The 20715-nt window shown below is 42.8% G+C and overlaps 1 protein-coding gene across 1 annotated transcript in view; it reads left to right on the forward strand.

Moving 5' to 3' along the window:
- Positions 1–20715, forward strand: part of TEKT1 (tektin 1) — a 221429-nt gene that overhangs the window by 75333 nt on the left and 125381 nt on the right. Inside the window, exon 4 of the mRNA XM_069226981.1 lies at positions 7921–8049. Within this exon, the coding sequence (XP_069083082.1) occupies positions 7921–8049 (129 nt within the window). The remainder of the gene's footprint in view (positions 1–7920; positions 8050–20715) is intronic.

Genomic DNA, 20715 nt, shown 5'->3' on the forward strand with positions numbered 1-20715 from the left:
AACTCCCAAAGCAAGAGTTATTATTTTCTTTCTGTTCCTCTTCGCTAGGTTTTTCCTGGCAGTGATAGACTGAAAAAAAAGTTATTAGACGGTGCACCTTAAATAGGCAGACATATTGAAGGGTGGTAATAGCTACCAGGAAGACTGTAAGTTTAATCATTGACAATAGTTTGGTCTTTGCCAAAGGTAGATTAGCTTTGTTCCAAATAAAGGTCCCAACTACCTTGACTTATGCTAGCAGTATGTTCCCGGAGGGGTATGTTTGGTATACTGTGAAGATGGGGAACTGGTGGAAAATGAGCTAGTAGAAAGAATAATGGTATCAGTAAAGATGATATTCAACTCAGTGCAAAGGTTCGTGGGGGATTTAAGAGAATGTTTTATCAACACGTTGTCTGGTGTGAAGACAGTGAGTACATGCCAAGGTGTAAACATTACCTGTTATTAAGATGTTCTAATAATAAATCAACAAAGATGTTTATAAAAAATAAAGATGATATTCAAAATATCACTGTTAACCTCACGAGCTATGCTAGAAACGTTTAGGACCTTCTGCATATCAAACAAAGTGGTGAAGATCTGGAGGTTGGTATTTGCGGATTGGATCATGACTTTCCCATTTCCATATCTATAAGGTGATGTATACGTCTCTTTTCAGATCATGGTAAGCTGAGGCCATAAGCTTGTCCCAGAATGTCTTTTGTTTTCTTTGAGAAGAAAAAGAATATCATATTAGTTAAGGAGAGTAAGTTCTTTTGTGTAAAAAAGGAGAATTCCAGTCCACTCTGATAGCATATTGAGGTACAAAATCGCCTTGGTCACAACAGCAGCATGAGTGTGGAAAACCTTTAGGTGCAAAAATCATTGATGTGCAAAGTCCCCTTTAGTCGTAAAACACATTTAAGTGCGAAATTACTAACAGGTGCATAGTCACCTGCAGGCACCAAATCCCATTCATGAGCAAAATAACTTGTGGCACAACAGCAACAAGAGTGTTGAAGCACTTTTAGGTGAAAACTAACCAACCCCTTCACAACCTGCATCAGGCATAATGAATGCAAGGGGGGAGTTCCGGCTCCAGGAGTCCAAAAAAAATAGCGCAGTGAAATCTACAAGAATTCACTGCCCATTTTTTCCATCATTTTTAACGCCTGCTAAGAGCAGGTGTTAAAATGACACACCCATTGAAATCAATGGGCCTCCATGCACTTTGCTGCACTAGTGTCATTTTTTTTTATGCTAGTGGGGTTAACCGCAACAATAGCATAATAAATGTTGATGTTATTGGCCTAACGACAGCTATGGTGCGCAGTATTGTAAAGATAGCACACCCATGGTGTCGTTAGGTGGGGCAGGGGTGATGTAAGAAAACTGCAGCATCATTGCTGATGCACCAATTTCTTGTAACTATGCTCCTTAAGATCTGGTAATCAAATGCTCATGGTAATACTTTAAGGAAGGTGCAAGGCCATAGGTGGCAAGCATTCTCAGTGCCATCTTTCAGAGCTTTGAACACACTAAAGTTACGATCTTCCACCAATGTTATGTTCTTAAACCAATCTCCTGGATTTCCACAAAGCTTTAAAGATCTGGTTATTTGTAAATGCTTACCAGTTTTTCACAATTATTCTATTTTCATGTGCACCTCATATATTTGTCAATTCTACCACTGCGCAAAAACCCAACCCAGCTGGACTCAATAAATACAGAGAGTCTGTGGTAGTGGGATGCCGCAATAGGTGTAAGAGGTATGTATCAAATATTTTATGAACACAGTTCACCTTCAAGTATAAATCACTTTTCAGTGTAAAAGCACATTTGGTGTAAAATAATGTGCATTGTGCTATAACATTTTGGAACAAAATCACATCTTAGTACATAATCAAGTTACCTTGCAAATTCACCATTGGTGCAACATCAGCAGGAGCAGGGAAACTCTTAGGAGCTCAGATCACATTTAGTAGCAAAAAACATTTAGGTGCAAAATTGTTTTTGGGTGCAAAATCACAGATAGTGCAACTTCAGTACAGCGACACTACTTAACCGACCATGCACTGCAATGGGGAACACTCCTTACGTAGATAGTCAACACTGCTAATAGTCTAGCAAATTATCTGACTAAAATACTCCTCTTGCCTGACCAAAAATGTGAATGATATTTTCTTCAACCATGGCTGAAGGGGATGATCCAAATGAACCATTTTGCATGTTTATTGTGTTGCTGAAATAAGATCTGGCACACAGCTAAAGCTGCTCTAGGCAGAACCAAAAAGACTGATGTTTCTGTTGTAGCCTTGTTTGCTGTTTTGAAAAGAATTGGCTTTTCTTTGTGGTGGAGGACTAGGATCAGTGTGAATGGCTACGACTGGTGAGGCGTGATGGCAGCAGCAGGTGGAGTGGAACTAGGAGTGTTGGGGGAGCGCATTGAAGCTTCTCAAGCTTCTGTTGATGACAAGAAACCCCTTTATGCATATATGTGCTTTCTGAAAACTACAGCTCACCCTCTCCCTGAATATGATAGAAGGTGAGCAGGACAGTCCTTTGAGTGGGCGTTACTGCTCAAGTACACTGGTGCATAGCTTCCAAGTTGTGTTTGGGGTGTGACACCCCCCAAATAAATGCATTCTTGGCTTGGTAGTTTGGCCTGGGTCAGGTCTGGGTCTACTATCTCTATCTCTGTTTTTCTCATTGTGAGCCAAGAATGAAAATCAAAATAGTGACCTTTTATATAAATGGGAGCCAAAGAGAGAGAGAGGGAGAGAGAGAGAGAGACCCATCTGGTGGTTGAATTTCAGTGGCTTCACTGCTTGCCCAAACTGCGACTCTAGGCACATATTATACTTCAAAGAGCCTCCTTTTAAGGTTGAGCATAGACAGTGCGTATGAGCTGTCTGCAAGACCTGTTGGTAGGAGTAAAGGACTTTGCTTCAGCCTGCCACTGCCTGCTGCTTACCATAGGTTGAAGGCAGTGTCGCTCTTCTTTCCTGCCTCCTAACTGGTTTGGCAGCCAATACGTCACTTCCTGTTCTTGGCTGAAGAGCAAAGGCAAGCACAGTTTAATTACGCCAGCATTGTTTTGCTGTTGTTTGGACTGACTTTTTTAAAAATTGTTTCCAGCCACTCATGTTTGTCAGCAAGCACTTGTGTTCGCGCGTGTGGATCGATTTCCACATTTGCCCTTCACTTGTTCCTTACTTTACATAATCAGTAAATACATGTAGTTGGGTCTTATGTGTGTGAGTGTTTTGTACATTTTATTGTGGCTTTATGTAGCATGAAATGGACCCAGGTATTGAATCCTCAACAGCGTGTCTCCTTGCACAGTGGACTTTGCACGCCATTCTTTTTACAATACATTTTTGCACATAAATCAGCCTGTGGTGGTCCTAGGACAATAGGACCACCACCAAAACATTCAGAACGATGTGATGTCCAGGCCATCCTCTGGGTCACACTAGGTTAGAGGGGGGCCCAGAATCATAACCACTTCCACCAGTCAATGAATATTTCAACTCTCTTATAGCTGGAACTTTTGTTTTGATAGCTGAGAGGAGTTTGTGTTACAAGGGCCTTGTTTATAATAATATTTGACAGCCCTGCTAGGCTTGCAAATGTGTAATACATTATGCTCTCCAGAGGCTGAAAGATGATAACTGCCCCTAGGCACTACTAACTCCAAGGCTACACTTGATCTTAGGCAAAAGGCATGTGCTGCTTCAGACCTGGGATATCTCCAGCAGTGGCATAATGACACTTGAGGCCCCCACCCAGTTAGGAGCTCTCAGGCCTTTATTAAGCCTCCTCCGCTGTCAGCGATCTGTGACGCTGTACTCTGAGTGCTTTTGGCTCCACAGGAACATCTGGCCACACCAGTGGCACTGCATCTTCTGCTGTTGACTCTACAGGGACATCTAGCCATGACCTGGGGCACTGCACCCTTGTGCCGCTGACTCTGCAGTTAAATGCTATTTAAAAAGATACACAATGGCCTCAAGTCGCTGATTATATGGTTACACTGCAGTGTTCTTTGTCATTCTTTTTTCATGTGATTATGCCCTCTCGGGTCTGACTATATGGTTACATGACCATGTTTCTTCTAAATGCTATTTTTAATGCAGTGCTTTGTAGGGGGCTGTTCGGACCATTACAGTCTAATGCCAAGTGTATGAAGGAATGCACTAACATAGTTTATTTCTGATAAAGGTTTAATGTGCTGCATGGCTAAATAGTTATAAGGTCTCAAAGGCGAGATTGTCATTATCATTTACAACGCCAACAGCTCTAACTCTCGCTGATGCGAGACCTATTGTTTGCAAATGCTTGTTCTTATGTGAGCACACTTCTAAATACTTGAGTTCAGGATGTGTGATATACAAGCTCCCCTTATATTTGATTTAATAGACTGTAATGTTGCTTCATTCATATCAAGACTCGAGTCCACAGTTATGGTTATCATGACATCTGATATTTCTCTTAGTTCACTAATGGCAATGTAGTTCTAGGCTAGCCATGAATGTTTCTAAAAGCTATTGCTTTTAATACATTTCTGTCTATGCAGAGGTATAATCTGAGGTGAAACACTTCTTCATGATAAATAAATATACTTTTTTTAATTTAAAAAATATTGTATCATATATTTACTGTATGTTTGTTGCACAATATACATACCAAACATTTTCATGGCTCTACTTGTGCACAGACTCTTAAAGCCAAGCCAGACCTGTGACTGATCTTGGCTTGCCCTATTAATTTGCCTGTGCACGCTCCTCTATTTGCGACTCTGGCTTAGTACTAGGGGCCGTCAGTCACTTGAGAAAATGATTTGTGAAAGGCAAGGACTAGAAACATAAAGTCCTGTGCACCGATTTGACAATTCTATCATCAAAGCTTCTTTTAGCAGAGATGAAGAAGAGTGTGTGGAGTGAAAATACATTTAAAAAAATGATTCCAGGGCAGGTACTCCAGGCTGTTATATTGTATTTAACCGTAGTTATAAGTTACCAGAGAGAAATACCAGGGCCTGTTGGGATGGGGAAAGGTATAGTCTAGTGGGGGTCTTTGGGTTGTTACACCCAATAAATGAATTCTTGGATTGTAGTTGGGCCTGAGGCCCTAGGTTGCTTCTGCTATGTCTGTATAAGTCTTCCTCCTTGTTATTTCAATAAGAGGTTTTAACGTTTTCATTTTTTAGATCAGGATCTCAAATGTATATAATGACTGGTTTACCAAAAATATAGTAAATCTACACCCATAGAGGAACTCATTGAATGGGTGCAAATATACTAATTTTTTGTCAGTAGTAGGCTTGAAAAACAACACGAGTTTCAAGTTCTCAGGAACCAGACACCCAAAGGCGATGGGATACATTTTTCCAAATAGTGGCAATCACTCAGGGTAGCATTCCAACCCATCTTAATTTGCTCATTGTGTCACTCTAGACAGAGACCCTCATAATGCAAATTAGTACCAACCCTGTTCCTCAAGAAAACACTCCATGACTCCACTGTGTAGGTCACTAAGGCCCTTGTTTATACTTTTTGCCGCAAAACTGCGCAAACGCAGTTTTGCAGCAAAAAGTATAGTGCCGGCTTGTGTCATTCCAAGCGGCAGCCGGGCGCCAACTTTATGGAATACCGCTAGCCGGTGCTGAGGTTGGGCTAGCGTCAGGGCAAATTACATTAGCTGGGTGGGATTGGCGGTACAGGGAAAGGGTGTTTGGCCTTTAAAAAATTACGCTAGGCTGGTTAGAGGCAAAAGAATGCCGTTAACCAGCCTAGCGTCATTTCCTGAAGCAAAACCATCTATACCACATGACTCCTGTCTTTTATAAGACAGGAGACTTGCCCAGTGGCCAGCACAGGGGACCAGTGTCCCTGGGCATGGCCATTGCACCCAGTGTCATGCAGGGGGCCCCATTTCAGGGCCCCCAATGGCCCTTAGATAATATATAAAAAAAATACTTACCTATACTTACCCTACTTACCTGGGATGAGGTCACCCATCCTCTGGTGTACCTCTGGTGTGGGTGAGGGTGTTCCTGGGGCTTGGGGTGGGCACCTGTGGCTCATTCCATGGTATTTGACCATGGAAATCGGTCCATGGGTCCCCGGACGCCTGGTCTGACCCAGGCATTAAATAATTGCGCTAAGTAGGCTTAGCGCCATTATTTAGGCCCGCCTCCCACCTGTGCACCTTTTTTGCATTTTTTGCACAGGAGGATAAATAAGGCGCTAGGGGCTTTGAGTCATTTTTGGACGGGAACGCCTACCTTGCATCTCATTGATGCAAGGTGGGTTCACGCATCTAAAAATGACGTTAACTCCTATATTTTGACGCTAGACGGGTCTAGCGTCAATATATAAATAATGGAGTTAAGTTTGCACCAAATTTGCGTTAAAAAACATGACACAAATTCAGCACAAACAGAGTATAAATATGCCCCTTAATGTTTTGAGTTGGGAAATTGGGGTCCCTCCCACCCACCCCCCGAATTTCACTGACTAAGGTACACAGCTGCAAATACATAATGACTGGCCCATTTTATGAGGTACTGCAGCCTGCACAGAGCTGTCAGTTATTGGAAGGCATGCTTCACCAATCCATTTACCTCTCTGTGGTTTGCTACAATATTCTGCAATGTGTGTGACGTTATAGTTAGGCCCTGAATTTACTTGTATAAAACCATAGAAATTTATCAGTTATACTTAGAGTTTCAAGTAGCTATAACTCGCGCCCAAAGGTAACTATAACGCACTCCCTTGCCATGCACAGTAATTTCTTCAATAATTTGACTGCTAATGTTTCATTTATATTTTATATAGTTAACTTTCGGCACAAATTATAGTTACTTAAAGTAACTCTAACTATAATTGCTGAATTTCTATGGTTATGTACAATTAAATTCATAACCTAACTATAACATCCCTGTAAGTTTTGTTTTTTTCAGTGAATTTCGAAAGGTTTTTTTAACGTAAAGTTATTTTAACTACTATACATCAATCCAACCACCGCCGTGCACAGCTTTTGGCCGAGCATGATGAGGGTTAGCCGTGCATGGTGCAGGCCAGGACAGGCCCTGCAGCCAACCCCCATAACCACCCAACCCACACCATGCACAGCCGAATGGTCTGTCTCTGTGGTTGTGAGAATAGGTGTGGGAGAGAGTGTCTCTGGGTATGAGTGTGTCTTGGTGTGAGAGTGGGTGCGTGAGGGTCTGAGTGATTCTGGGAGTTGATGTGTGACATCTGAGTGGGTGTGTGAGTGGGTGCATCAGTGTCTGAGTGGGTCTGTGAGTGGGTGTATCAGTGTCTGAGTGGGTCTGTGAGTGGGTGTGTGAGGATCTGAGTGGAACTGTGAATGGGTGCATGAGGTTCTAAATGGGTGTGTGAGTGTCTGAGTGCATCTGTGAGTGGGTGTGTGAGGCTCTGAGTGGGTATGTGAAAATTTTGTGAAGATTCGTGATACTGTGCCAAACATACACACTTTTTCCACAGAAACAGTCCTAACTATAACTTCCTACTGGCGACTGCCAGTAGGTAATATATACATTTATATGTTACTACAGGTACTTGCAAAGCTCCACCCTACCTGGGAAGCAATTGAGCACACTGACTGAATAACACAGCATTGTCTTTGAAAAGATGAGTTTTATAGATGCCTCATAGTTTGTTGTACAGAGGAGGTAACTGAAGACTAAAGGTAGGGCACTGTACTTTTTATTCGTTATGCTGTGTGGTTACACATATAAGGTCTTCTTCTCGGGTAGCTGGCCTCCACCCATGCGAGTCCTTCCGAGGTCTATTCATCTGACTTTGCTTCCATTCTTTTTCCAACACTATTGTCAACAGCTTTGCCTCAAAAGGTACAAAGCCCATCTTTACTTAACAGTCTAATTAATTTATTTCCATTAAATGTTTCCAGAGAAAAGCGCATTGGAATTGACTTGGTGCACGATGAAGTAGAGAGAGAACTTATAAAGGAGGTTGAAGTTATCCAGGGAGTCATGGCTTTGCTTCAACGCACGTTAGAACAGACCATTGAGCAAATCAGGTAAATATCAAGTCACTTCTTCATTATGTGTGTGTGGGTTTTACAAATTATTTTCTCTACACCTGTGTTCTTAGTATTAATACAGTGTTAAGAAAGCAACAAATAGTATTGGAGGCCACTACTGGAATCAACAAGACCTACTGTTTTGATGAGTTATCAACTCTTGTCAATCAAGAATTGCTTTCACCTGTTTTGTATACCACACACATCTATCCATTTAACTCCTAACCTCTGATGCAATACAAGTACTACCGTGCCAAACATTCACATAAGTTATATTTCAGGTCATAAAGTAATTGTAGGAAAAGTAATCAGGTCACCTAAATAGAGTTACAAGCTGTTTACCCATCACAAACTCACTGAAGAAAAGAATGAGGGCTGATGCCATCCCTCCAGCCGCAGACAGTGATGTGTCTGTTCTTGTATTGAAGGCTTTTGACCTAGCAGAGCACCTGAGTTGAGACAAGACGGAAGTCCTCTAACGTTTCTGTTGCCCTGTTTACAAGTGTGATAACTACAACACTCAATAAAGTCCAACATTGAGGTGTTCAGAATTTAGGAAATGCTATAGTTACTGCCCATTCCAGCGCTTTGGGGAATAATGTAGATTTTAAGGCTTACCTTATCAAAATCTGGTACATAACCTTATCCCCTGCTAAATTGTGGCAGATTTGAATAGCTTAAGTTTAAACATGGGTAAGAACTTTATAATACAGGTCAACCTGTAATCCCTGTATAAATGCCAGTCTCTAATGTCTTCATAATACATGGGATTCTGTAATCCACGTATGTGCGTCTGTCTCTTAGGGCCAGATGTATCAAAATCACATTTTGCCTTCCCTAAATAGCGAATGTTAAGAAATCGCTATTTGGGGAATGCAAAATGGTGTGTAACAAAATAGTGAATCTCTAATGGCGATCCCTACAGAAACACAGTTGCTACTAGGGAATCGCTAATTGGGATTGCAACTCCATTTGTTCCAATGGGCCTGTAGGCCCATAGTTGTGAATGGTTTTGCATTACCTAAATTCCGATTTCCTATTAGGAAATTGCAAAATTGGGAAATGCAAAACAAAGGCTGCTGAGGGCCTAAGGCCCCCTTTGATGCACCCCCTCCCAAAAGAATGAGCGCTTGTAAAGCGCACTCATGCCCTATAGGTATGTGTGCGCTACATGGCCTTTATATAAAAATGTTTTTTTTTTAAATTGCACATGGTTACCACCAACTTGCAGTTCCTGATAATAGAATTTCCTAAATGCCCATATCGCATTTAAGAAATGCTTGTTACATTTGCATAGGGAATTGCAAATAGGAATTCCCTATTTGCGATTTCCTATTTAGGAAATCACATTTTGCGATACCCTATTTGTAGTCACAATTTTAGGAAGTTGCCAAAAATGTTGATTCCCTAAAATGGGACTGCAATGCCTTTCATACATCTGGAAAGGCTATTTTGCATTCACATACGGTGAAATTTACTGTCTCGCACTGTTTGGAAATGCATAATCTTTTGATACATGTGGCCCAAATTTGTTTATAATTGGTGACTTCTGACGCACCAAGTCAAGGACTATAAATAAAAGACATCAGACCTCGACTAATATAAGGTTATTACAGTCGAGATCTGACGCCACAATGCATGCTACCAGAGCTAGAAGCCCAAGTGAAAGGCAGGTCAGGTCACAACATAATGAAAGCAGCTATTTAAAGCAACAAACTGAACATTGCTTTTCTTTTTTCTGCTCTATTGTAATAGCCTACAATGACAAGCAGAGAGAATATGTTTATTTTTGTGCACTCCATACACAGAGAAAAGCTAGAATCTTTCTGTAGGCTTCTACATGTTTAGAAAAAGCGAACTTGTCTCTGTTTCAAAAAACTGTTTACAACAAATATCTAACAAGTTTTTGATTTGTTTAACTTGAGAGGTTTTATTTTCATTCTTCATGTTTGGAAACATATGAAAGAGCTATGCACCAAGTTTTTAAGTGGTTTGTGTGGGAAGGTGATGGGATGTCCATGTATTATTTGCAATAAAGTATGCCCTGACGTACATAATAAGGATAATGCAGGTCATCTCAGAGTTGCATAACCCTAAGAAGGAATTTGGCCTTAAGCCCAGTTCCTCTATATTGTTATGGAACTCCTCGTGACTTGCAAAAAATTTAAATGTATGGCAGGGAGTACTTTATCCCTTATATAATTGTCACCTTGTGACGCACCCGGTCGCTGATTATAAAGAAAAGGCGTCAGAACTTAACTATTATAAGTTATTACAGTCGAGTTCTGACGTACAGTACCTGCTGCGAGAGCCAGCAACTGAGGTGAAACGTAGGTCAGGTCACAGAGTATAATGGAAACAGCTGTTTAAAGCAATAAAAATGGAACGTTGCTTTTCTTTCTTCTGCTGTATTTTTTAGTTTACAATCATGAGCAGAGAGAGCATGTTTATTTTATGCACTCCTTAAAGAAACGCTAGAACCTTTCTGCATGTTTCCACACATTCTGAGTTAGTGAAGCTTTTTGTTTTTAAAAAACAATGAACTTCCATTGAACTGTTTCTAATATTTATTTGCAACATTAACTTTGCAATAGAGGTTTTATTTTTATTCGTCATGTTCGTAAACATGCTCGCAAACATGCTCGCTCTTTCACATGAAAGAGTTATACATCACGGTTTTAAGTGGTTTGTGTGAAAGGCGATGGTGTGACCATGTATCATACGGGATAAAGTACCCTTCTGGTGTACCTGATAAGGATATTTCAAGTCACCTCCGAGTTCCCTAACTTTAGAAAGGAATTCAGCCTTCGACCTTGCTCTTCTATATGGGTATGGAATTTCTCAGTGACTTGCAGTATCCTCATAATGTAAGGCAATGTAATGGTACTTTATCCCTTATATATTGCACTGGTGCGGTACCAATTCCTGCCCATACAGGTGTTTGCAAAACAAATCACAATTTAATGGGCTACTTGTATTCAGAACCAATATGTTTCAGTGTGAGCGGTACATTTCTCTGATGTGCTCAGGTGTAGGCCCTATAGCAACTTTCTGATTCACTACAAGAAGCTGCACATTTCACTTGACTGCCTTCTGTCTTGAAATGAATTACATTATGAATGTTGAAGCGTTATCAGCGACAGAAGTTGCCTTGTGGTTGTGGTATGGTCTATGGGGCTCAACTGGTCCATCTAGGGCCCCACCCTTCTTATGCCAACTCACTGACTTCCCTTATTCCTCTCTTCAGTCCTATAGCTGACTCTGGCCTCTTTGGTTTCCAGCAGAGCAGATACCATTTTAAATTGCCTCTTTTAGACTACAAAGAAATTACATATCAGATCCCTGATCTTTCTTAATCCTGAATAAGGTAGGGTCTGGCACCAGATTCTCCATATATGCTGCAACCCAGGTAAGACACCCTAAACCTAAAGCTCTCACATTAACAAAGTAAATTTTAACCATGAATTTTGAGCAAGAACAAGAAGCAGGAGAAATGAGTCATGAGCAACCATACTGGCAGCTCCTGATATATTGAGGACAGTTTCAGAGTATTGTACGAGGCAGATGCATGGAGTGTCAGTCCTTGGTCCTGTGTGGTCATTGGAACAACTACAGTGCTTGACAGTGAGGAAAGCAACCTAAGAACATAGGGCCTCATTTACAGAAAAGTGTTGCATCATCCTCGATGCGTCAGATTTTTTGCACCTGCCGCACATCCCCTAACGATACCATGGATGTGGTGTGTTACAATACAGATCTCCATGGAGCACGTCTTCACAGATGCTTCAGAAATTCTGATGCATCTGTTGGCGCTAAAGTGACGCATTGCTGGAGTTGCGTCATTAAACTGACGTAACTCCAGCAATGCAAGGAGAGTCCCATTGGAAAAAGCCCTGCATCCATTTGATGCCTGGTCTGAGAAGGTGGTTAAATGTTCATGCAGTGAAGTCGTAGACTAACGCGGTGAAATGTTGTAAATTTCACTGCTTCAGTTCTACGTGGCTTTTTCTGTGGGAATGGCTACCCTGCATACATTATACCTGGTGCAGGTATAATGTGACGCAGGGCCATGGGCGGCTTCTCTGTAATAGCAGAGGAATGTCACCCCCCTTCTCAGTCAGGCAGGCAGTGACAAATAAAATGATAATCTAACAATGTTATTATCATTTTATTCATCATTGTCTCTCTGACAGCTTGGAATGTAGGGCACGCCATAAGGAGGAAGAATGGTGGGCACTGAAAAGTGCACATGTGGGTTTGGTGAGTTGTCTTAGTCCGGCCAAACCGACATGCGCACTTACATTTCTCCAACAGGTAGGAGAAATGGCACATGCTTCTTGTCCCTGAACAAACGTCAAACCAGCCTACTCAGGCCAATCCTGGTGCTGCTCTCATGCTTGCCTTAGCATGAGAGCAGCATCTGGATTGGGAGCGTGTAGTGAGTGTCTGGAAGAGAGGGAGTGGCCGGCAGCAGGACCGGGAGCAGCGGGACGGAGCAGCAGAGGCAGGTAAGCTTTTTTTAATTTTTATACTCCTACCCGACACCCCCCTCTTGGATGCCTGCCACCCCACCATCCTTGATTGGCGGTAACAGCCACTGTGCAGGGCTTAACAAACTGATGCTTTAGGCACAGTGCATCAGTTTGTAAATATGGAGCAGTGTAGAGTAGTGCGTAATGACACAGAGGCAGCACAAGGGGCTTCTAACTGAGGCTCATTATCTAGGAATTGTTCTTTTAGTGAACTCACAGAGATATTTTATGGGGGGAATCCCTACATTCTATTAGAGCAGTTTCCAGCCATCAAAGTACCAATCCTAGTATTCCTTTATGGCGATATTGTGACATTTATAACTCCTTAAAGTGCACTCCAGGTCTGACACACTAGTTCAAGGCCGGACTCAGGATGGTGTGACTGGTGCAGCCGCAGTGGGTGCTGCTATGGACGGGGGCACTGACCTCGGTGGGGTGTTTGGGATTGGGGAGGGGCTGGGTGTTGTGTTTAGCAAAAACCTAGAGCCAGATTTACAAGAAAGTGGCGCATCAGTTGCGATGAGCCACATTTCTTGCAGCCCTTGCGCCACCCTAACGACACCATGTGTGCGCCGTATTGCAAATACGCCGAACCATGGTGCACGTTAGGACAATAGCATCAACATTTATGATGCAATTATGGTACTTTGCAGTATTAGCACCATAAATTGTAGTGCTAATCCTGCAAAGTAAAGGGAGGCCCATTGAAAGTAATGAGCACGGCATTTTAACAGATAGCTGAGTGGATCAGTAAAGCCAGCCTTTACCAACGCTTTAAAGCAAATGATTTGTATTTGAGAGAGGGGCCATGAAGAGATGGAAAGCACTTTTGCCGGGAGATATTGAGGGAATCCGAGTAGGCGGGCATGAGAGTGTTAAATCAAAAGAGATTGTCGCACCACGTGCCTCCAGCGCTGAAGCCGGCCCTGCCATAGTTGCACTCGTATCCAAAATGTCAGACGTCTTGTCTCTATGGAAAAAACTCTCCCTCTAGCTAGCGCTCTCTCTCTTGTGTCCTCCTCAAAGGAAAGATAATCTCTGGGTTCTGCACAAGCAGACATTGCTGCTTATAGTCTGCTCTGGCTTTGGCTGGGCACCAGTCCAGCCTTTTAGGCTAATTATGGTCTTGCCCAGGTCTGTAATTTCTCACAGTATCTCCCAAAAGGGCATATTGAATTTTGTCTATAACACTTTTTGTTGTTTATTTTTTTTTAAATGACCATTAAAATCACTGCTCAAAGACATATTTCTTTCAGTATGTTCTTGGAGGTAACACCGTTTCACTATATGACCTGGTATCTTTTATGCTTTATGTATTATTTGTTTTTGCACACGTAATACTTCATGAAAAGGACTCCTCGGTGGATCCCAGATCTTTTTATGTTTCTACACACAGCATCTGAGTTTATAGACAGTTCCTTCTGCTTTAGCACGGAAGAGCATACCCCTCAACCATTGTTTTTTGAGGATGGGGAGATCGCGTTCTCGGTCATCGAGCAATGTCTCTCTAGTCCACAAAAACGGATTCCCTCTTGGTCCCTCCCAGAAATTTATTATTCCCCGGATTGGCAGTTTGGGTTCAAGTTTCTCACAGCAATCTCCATTGTGTTGTGTATACGTTTCCAGTAGTACATAGTTATGGAGGACTTTCAAATTGTATGAATGAAGATGCCTCCAGCATTTTTGCAATTTGCATAGTCATGTCTTTTTCGCCTAACTATTCCTCCAGAGGCTCTTTAGATTGTAAATAATCAAGTAAAACTATCTAAGGGATAAAGAGCCCCTTCCCATACCCCCTGCTGTATATAATGATAATGCAAGTCACTGAGTTATGAAATTCCCAGAAACTCCCAGGTATCTTTCCATGGGGCACTTTATCCCATATAAAACATGGTCACTTTTAGAAATGGGGTCTTTGGTTGGCAGTCATGTTACCACCTGTCCAAGCAAGGACCCTCACTCTAGTCAGGGTAAATCACCCTCAGTTATCCCCCACTCACCCCTGGTATTTGTACCAACACACACAGTAATACAGTGAAAACACTACAAAATGGACACCACACCAGTTTAGAAAAATAGGTAATATTTATCTAAATCAAGCAAGACAAAATCGGCAAAAATCTAACATACACAAGTCAAGATATGAATTTTCAAAAGAATAAGAGTCTTAGGGGCATATTTATACTGTGTTTGTACTAAATTAGCGTAATTTTTTTACGCAAAGTTTTGGATGCGTGCAACCACCTTGCGTCAATGAGATGCAAGGTAGGCGTTCCCATCCAAAAAATGACTCTAAGCCTCTAGCGCAATATTTATCTACCTGTGCAAAAATGATGCACGGGTGGGAGGCGGACCCAAAAAATGACGTTAACCCCGATTTGCTTAAATTTTTAATACTGGGTCAGATCAGGCGTTAAAATGAGGCCCACACACCACTACTTAAGGAGAACACACAAAAGCAACATTGGCAACACACAGGACAAGATGGAAGTGCTACTGCTCCAATCGGGAGATGACGCAGAAGACCACAACCACAACAGCAACCACCACCACTACTGCAGCAACCACCACAAAGGTCTCCTCAAAGGCAATGCAGAAGGCAGGAGAGTATATTTAGGAATAGGACAACCCTCCTTGGCCTCGGGGAACGAGACTTCATTAAGACATACTGACTGAACCAGCAAGCATACTACTCCTGTGGCACCACATTGAGCCACAGATAACAGCCAGTCTGCAGACACCACACAATATACCTCCTGTCACAAAGCTGCAAGCTGTCTTGAATATGCTGGCAAGTGGCTCATTCCAGACAACGGGTGCACTGGTGTGTCACAACCCTCTTTCTCAGTCTTCCTGCCAAAGGTGTTAGACGCAATCAACTCTCTGCCACCCGCCACATCTGCTTCCCCAACACCCAACAAATGCAGCAGGAGATAAAACAGGGATTTTACCAATTTGCTGGCTTCCCGCATGTGCTGGGTGCAATGGACTGCACCCATGTCCGACCTGTCCCACAGAAAATATCTACTGAAATAGTAAGCATACGCATTCCATAAATGTGCAGGCGATTGTGGACCACCGTGGACTATTTACAAACATTTTAGCAAAGTATCCTGGTAGCGTCTATGATGCTTACATATTCAGGCACAGCAGGATCAACAAACAATTCCAGGATGGCCAATATGGCAATGGCCTACTTGTGGGAAAGTCAACAAACCTAGCAATATACACACAACACACCAACCCTGTAGGACACATAAGACATACACCACTCCAAAAACACATGGCCAGGGTTACACAGATGTGCAGGTAACAATGCATATGCATCATGCTGCAGTACAGCACAATCAGTGCACACCACAAACACATTCATCCACATGTACGTAACACACCCACAACTCAACAGGCACACCATATGAAGGACAGGTGGATATATGTACCCATTGCTAACAGAAGATGTCGATAAACCACTACAAGTTCCCACAGGTTGGTCACTACATACACTTAACACACACATTACACCAAACAAAGAATAGCACAGCAATGTCAATGTCATACAACGCTCATGTAACGAAAGTCACACATAGGCACAGACCCCTTAATTCATGCCGTGCAAGTCTCTTCCAGAACAAACATCCAGTGCCAGACAACTGGTGCCAATACCAACTACATCTCATCAACACATACCTGACTTACCTGTAGTGTGCATATACATCTGCCAGATGCATTGGGTTACACACATAGGAATACAATATAACGGGCATCACATGCCATGTGCCATATTTGTGAGAAGTGGTGCCACACCAACTGTAGTGCCACCTCACATTTACCACTCACTGACCCACAACACCATCATGTATTTACCGTAAACAATAAATGGCCCACCATGGGGCAGAGTCACTGTTAGACAGTGCTGATCATGGATACTATAGTGGGACCCTGTAGGAGTACTTAGGACATCACTGACCTTACATGCACCATGCTAAGGGACACATTTGCAAAGTAGCTAAGCCCCATCTCATAGCTTGCACTGTGCATGTGTTGACAGTATAAATAATGATTCATGTATTGGAAGATAGGAGAGACACTGGTAGTAATGCAGATTTTCAGAAACAATGTGAAACACACCCTTGGACACCTGATGGCTGGCACAAACATCAGCTGCCACTCAAGATCACTAAGGGACATATGTAAGAGCCCCTGGTGCCATTGTCATAATCTGCACTGTATGTACAAGTTGGCAGATGAACAATCTTTTGTGACTTGAAGCCACATTGGATATAGGGCCCCTTCCATGCTGCACTTTGCGTGGAAGGGGCATGCAATGTGTGTTGCCGTAGGTGTGTCACCACAACATACCTAGCATGATGATGCTGACTCAGATATAGGTGTCACCTAAAACCCAAGGAAGTGCCAACATCAAGCACCACCCCAGGGATGTCGTTTGCAGGTTGCAATAAGGAAACAGACTGTGATTTGACCTCATATGAATGTGCCACCTATGCATGCTGCAGTCTGCTGCACACACAGAAAGAGACAACTGCCCATGAAAACAGTATATGTATAGGAAGGTGTCCCTTCCTGCACAGATACATCCACCTCCAAAGGGCAGCTAGCCAAGCACCCAGGTGCAAGTTTGGCAGTGTTGGTGCAGGGCTGCATATTATAGGTACCGGCGCAGGGGACAACAAAGGGTTGCCTAGTAACATATCACACATGGTGCATTCCTGCATAGTGAAAATGATGCAGCACAGCACTGCCAATGTTGGAGCTGTGTTGTGCACTGTCACTTACTCATTAAAATGGGCCTAAGTGTTGCCCTTCATCTGTAATGACACATGTCAAAATGGATGGGATGTCCAGGCTTTGTAGGGTTGCCATGTTGTCATCATATCTGACCCCATTGTGCTGAGAGGATGTCATGTCCCCTCTAGTTGTAGCACACTGATACAAAGCTGCACTACACAACACATGGTACATACATACTGAGCATCAGTTAGGATTCCAAAATATATGTCCCAGGACCTTGAGCCAATGCCCAAGATTGTCATGTCCAACAACACCCTGCTAGTAAATCTTAGCACAAGGCCAGAGACTCACACCATACCACAAACACGTATGAGTCGCAACCAACTCCAAATAATACTGCCATGCTACATAACAAACCTGTTGCAAGCCTTAACAACTTACATCTTTTATCTTTTGCAGCAGATCAGGGTCATGGCATACAGCCATGGCTAATTACCCCATTTGTAAACCAAAAAACTGCAGCAGAGCATGCATACAATGAGGGACACCGTCGGACACGCAGTGTGGTGGAAAGGACATTTAGCATACTGAAATCCAGATTCAGGTGCCTGCACTTGACAGGAGACAGCCTCCTTTATGCCCCACATATTGTGTGCAAAATCATCCTGATATGTGCCATCCTGCACAACATGTGTGTGAATGACATTCCAATTTATGACCAGGTTGCTGACCTGCCTGAGGAGGAGGAGGATGGTGCTGACAATATGGAGGGGGAACAGCACAATACAGCTGCTGGGGCACGCCGGAGACAGCAAATTGTTGAGAACTTTTTCACATAAAAATAACTGAAATCACCATGTTAAATATGTAAATAAACATTTCACATATACAACCAATCCTGCTTTGGTATATTCTGTCCCCACTACATATACCATAGGAATGTGAGTCTTACCTCAGGGAGTATGTAGCAGTTACTAATCTGACAAGTGATGTTGTGACATAATATGTGATGTGTAACATTGTACTGCCACCATCACACACATCACTTACAGCCTGATCACTGGTATGTGACAACTGAAGGACACAATTCATGGACCACAACACATATTGTACATTCACATTGCCAACTTGGTAATCAATAGCTCATCACACACAATTACATCATGTCCCAATAGGATGTATGCAAGGGGCCCACACCTGAGGTTCGGGATGTTGAAAAATTTAAATTAAGTCATGTTGGAACTGAGCACTCTCACAACTCATTGTGGGAGGGGGAATGGCTGCATGGAACATGTGTGACGAAGGGGGGAACTTCATTGATAACTATGGTCATCATGACTTACCCAGGGATATTAACCAATGGAAGAAGCTGAGCCTGCACAGTCTATCCAGGGCAATCTGTCCTGCCACTGCCATTGGGCACAACCTTGACACAGGGTAAACATGACCACACTCATTGCATGGGCATCTCTGTGGTATACACAATAATATGAATGTGAACATATGCAGCTAGGGCTCCAGGTCCACCATACAAAAAATAACAACGATTGGTAAATGCAATGAGTAAAATCCAAAATATGTGATCCTACCATATTCTGAGTGGAATGTAGGCAGAGTGTGTCACACACCCTATGTACTAAAGATTTACACATGTCAAGCAAATATGCTGTCTTCATACAGCTCTCCATAAACTCTAAATCCAAATACGGAGACAGATGTCAGGTCATGTTTCCTAGGTAGCAATAGTTTGCCCATCATCAACAATGCCTGACCTGTGTATGCACCTCCAAATAGTATGCCCTGTATGACAAAATCACACATCACATGCCAATTCACAATACACAATCAAATACCAGAATCATTGCATTGTACTGAATGCCAAACATATGTGGATACACTGTTGTCACACATGTATACATATGCACGACGTGCAACAATTTGCATGCTGTTGACTTCGTAACACACACATTGATGGAACAGACCAATCACACCCTTACCACATTGTTGCATGGATTACCACATGTGGCCATACCCAATATGCCACACTGCAGCACAGCCCATGTCATATGTATGTTGATTCAGTGTGCATCAAAAGACAATGCAAAAAACACGCAACCAGGAAATGAGTAAAAAAACATGACACAAATGTGTCTAAAATATCTGCAAACGCAAAGAAAATTACACACGGGCCCTTAGCGTGAATTCTACCTTCGCACTCCTCTCAATGCAGCCTTCCGTGAAATCGATGCATAACCGTCATGCATCAGTGTAAACGACGCACGTGTGTTAATGCGTCTAAAAAACCCTACGTAAATGTCAAATGTGTCAAATGAATACACGCGTAACTGAAAAACGTGACAAACGGGGACAGGAAGTGATGTAATAGGGTATCCTGTCTACAAGCATGGTACAGTGGGTGTAGTTTCACTTTCTCTTTACAGTCTGTGCCTTTGTGACTGTGTGGTTGTGTTTTGGAGCTGGTGGTTGAATCTTGGTTGTGTCTTGAAGTTTGTGGTGTCCCTTCTGTCATGTCCTGTTGTATTTTGTATGCATTTTGTCCCCGTAGTTGTGGTTTTTGTGTAGTTTTTGTCTAGATTTGTATTTGTACTGTGGGGTGTCTGTCTGGGGTTGTTACTCATTTGGGATAGTTGGGATAAGTTAGTGGGGTTAAGTTTCTGCATATTTTTCCTTTCTTTGTATTCAGACCATAATTTGACATGTCTGGAAGGGGGAGGATGACCAGAATGTCAGAGGATGAGCTTGGTGGATTTGTGTGTCTGGTATCCCACTACCTGCCAATGATGCTTGAGATGGGTGGCCGGGTCATCATTGGATACCGGACTGAGGCCAGGCGGCTGCGGTGGGGCAAGGTGCTCCACCACCTGAAGCGAATATACAGGACCGGCAGGAATGAGCATCAGCATCGCTGGGCAGATCTGGTGGCCAGTGAGCAGGATCTGCTCGATCACCTTGGGATTGAGATCGGCGGACCTGTTGGTGAGTCTCCATTGGCATACAATTGACGGTTCACTGCTCTTGAATGACAGTAGCAATGAGTTGGAGTGCTGCATGCAATGCTTGTGGACAGGTATGCAACCAGAATGAAATGTATCTGTGCCAGTCTAGGCCTGGAGTTCACATGTCCAATAATGATACCATTGCAGGTCAGATGTCTGATGAGTCCTGCACAACCATCACAAAGGCACACATTACAGAGCCCATAGTGTCTTTCACCTGTGCCCTGGCATAGTGGCAAGTATGAAATGCCAGCCTTTCCATATTTTCCCTGGATTGTGTCAACAAAGTGGCCTAATGCATGCATAGTGCAACTTTGTCAACATTTCACACACATGACCCTTGCTCCAGACATTATGTTAGCAAA

Source organism: Pleurodeles waltl, chromosome 3_2, assembly GCF_031143425.1.
Source record: "Pleurodeles waltl isolate 20211129_DDA chromosome 3_2, aPleWal1.hap1.20221129, whole genome shotgun sequence".
Taxonomy (NCBI): Eukaryota; Metazoa; Chordata; class Amphibia; order Caudata; family Salamandridae; genus Pleurodeles; species Pleurodeles waltl.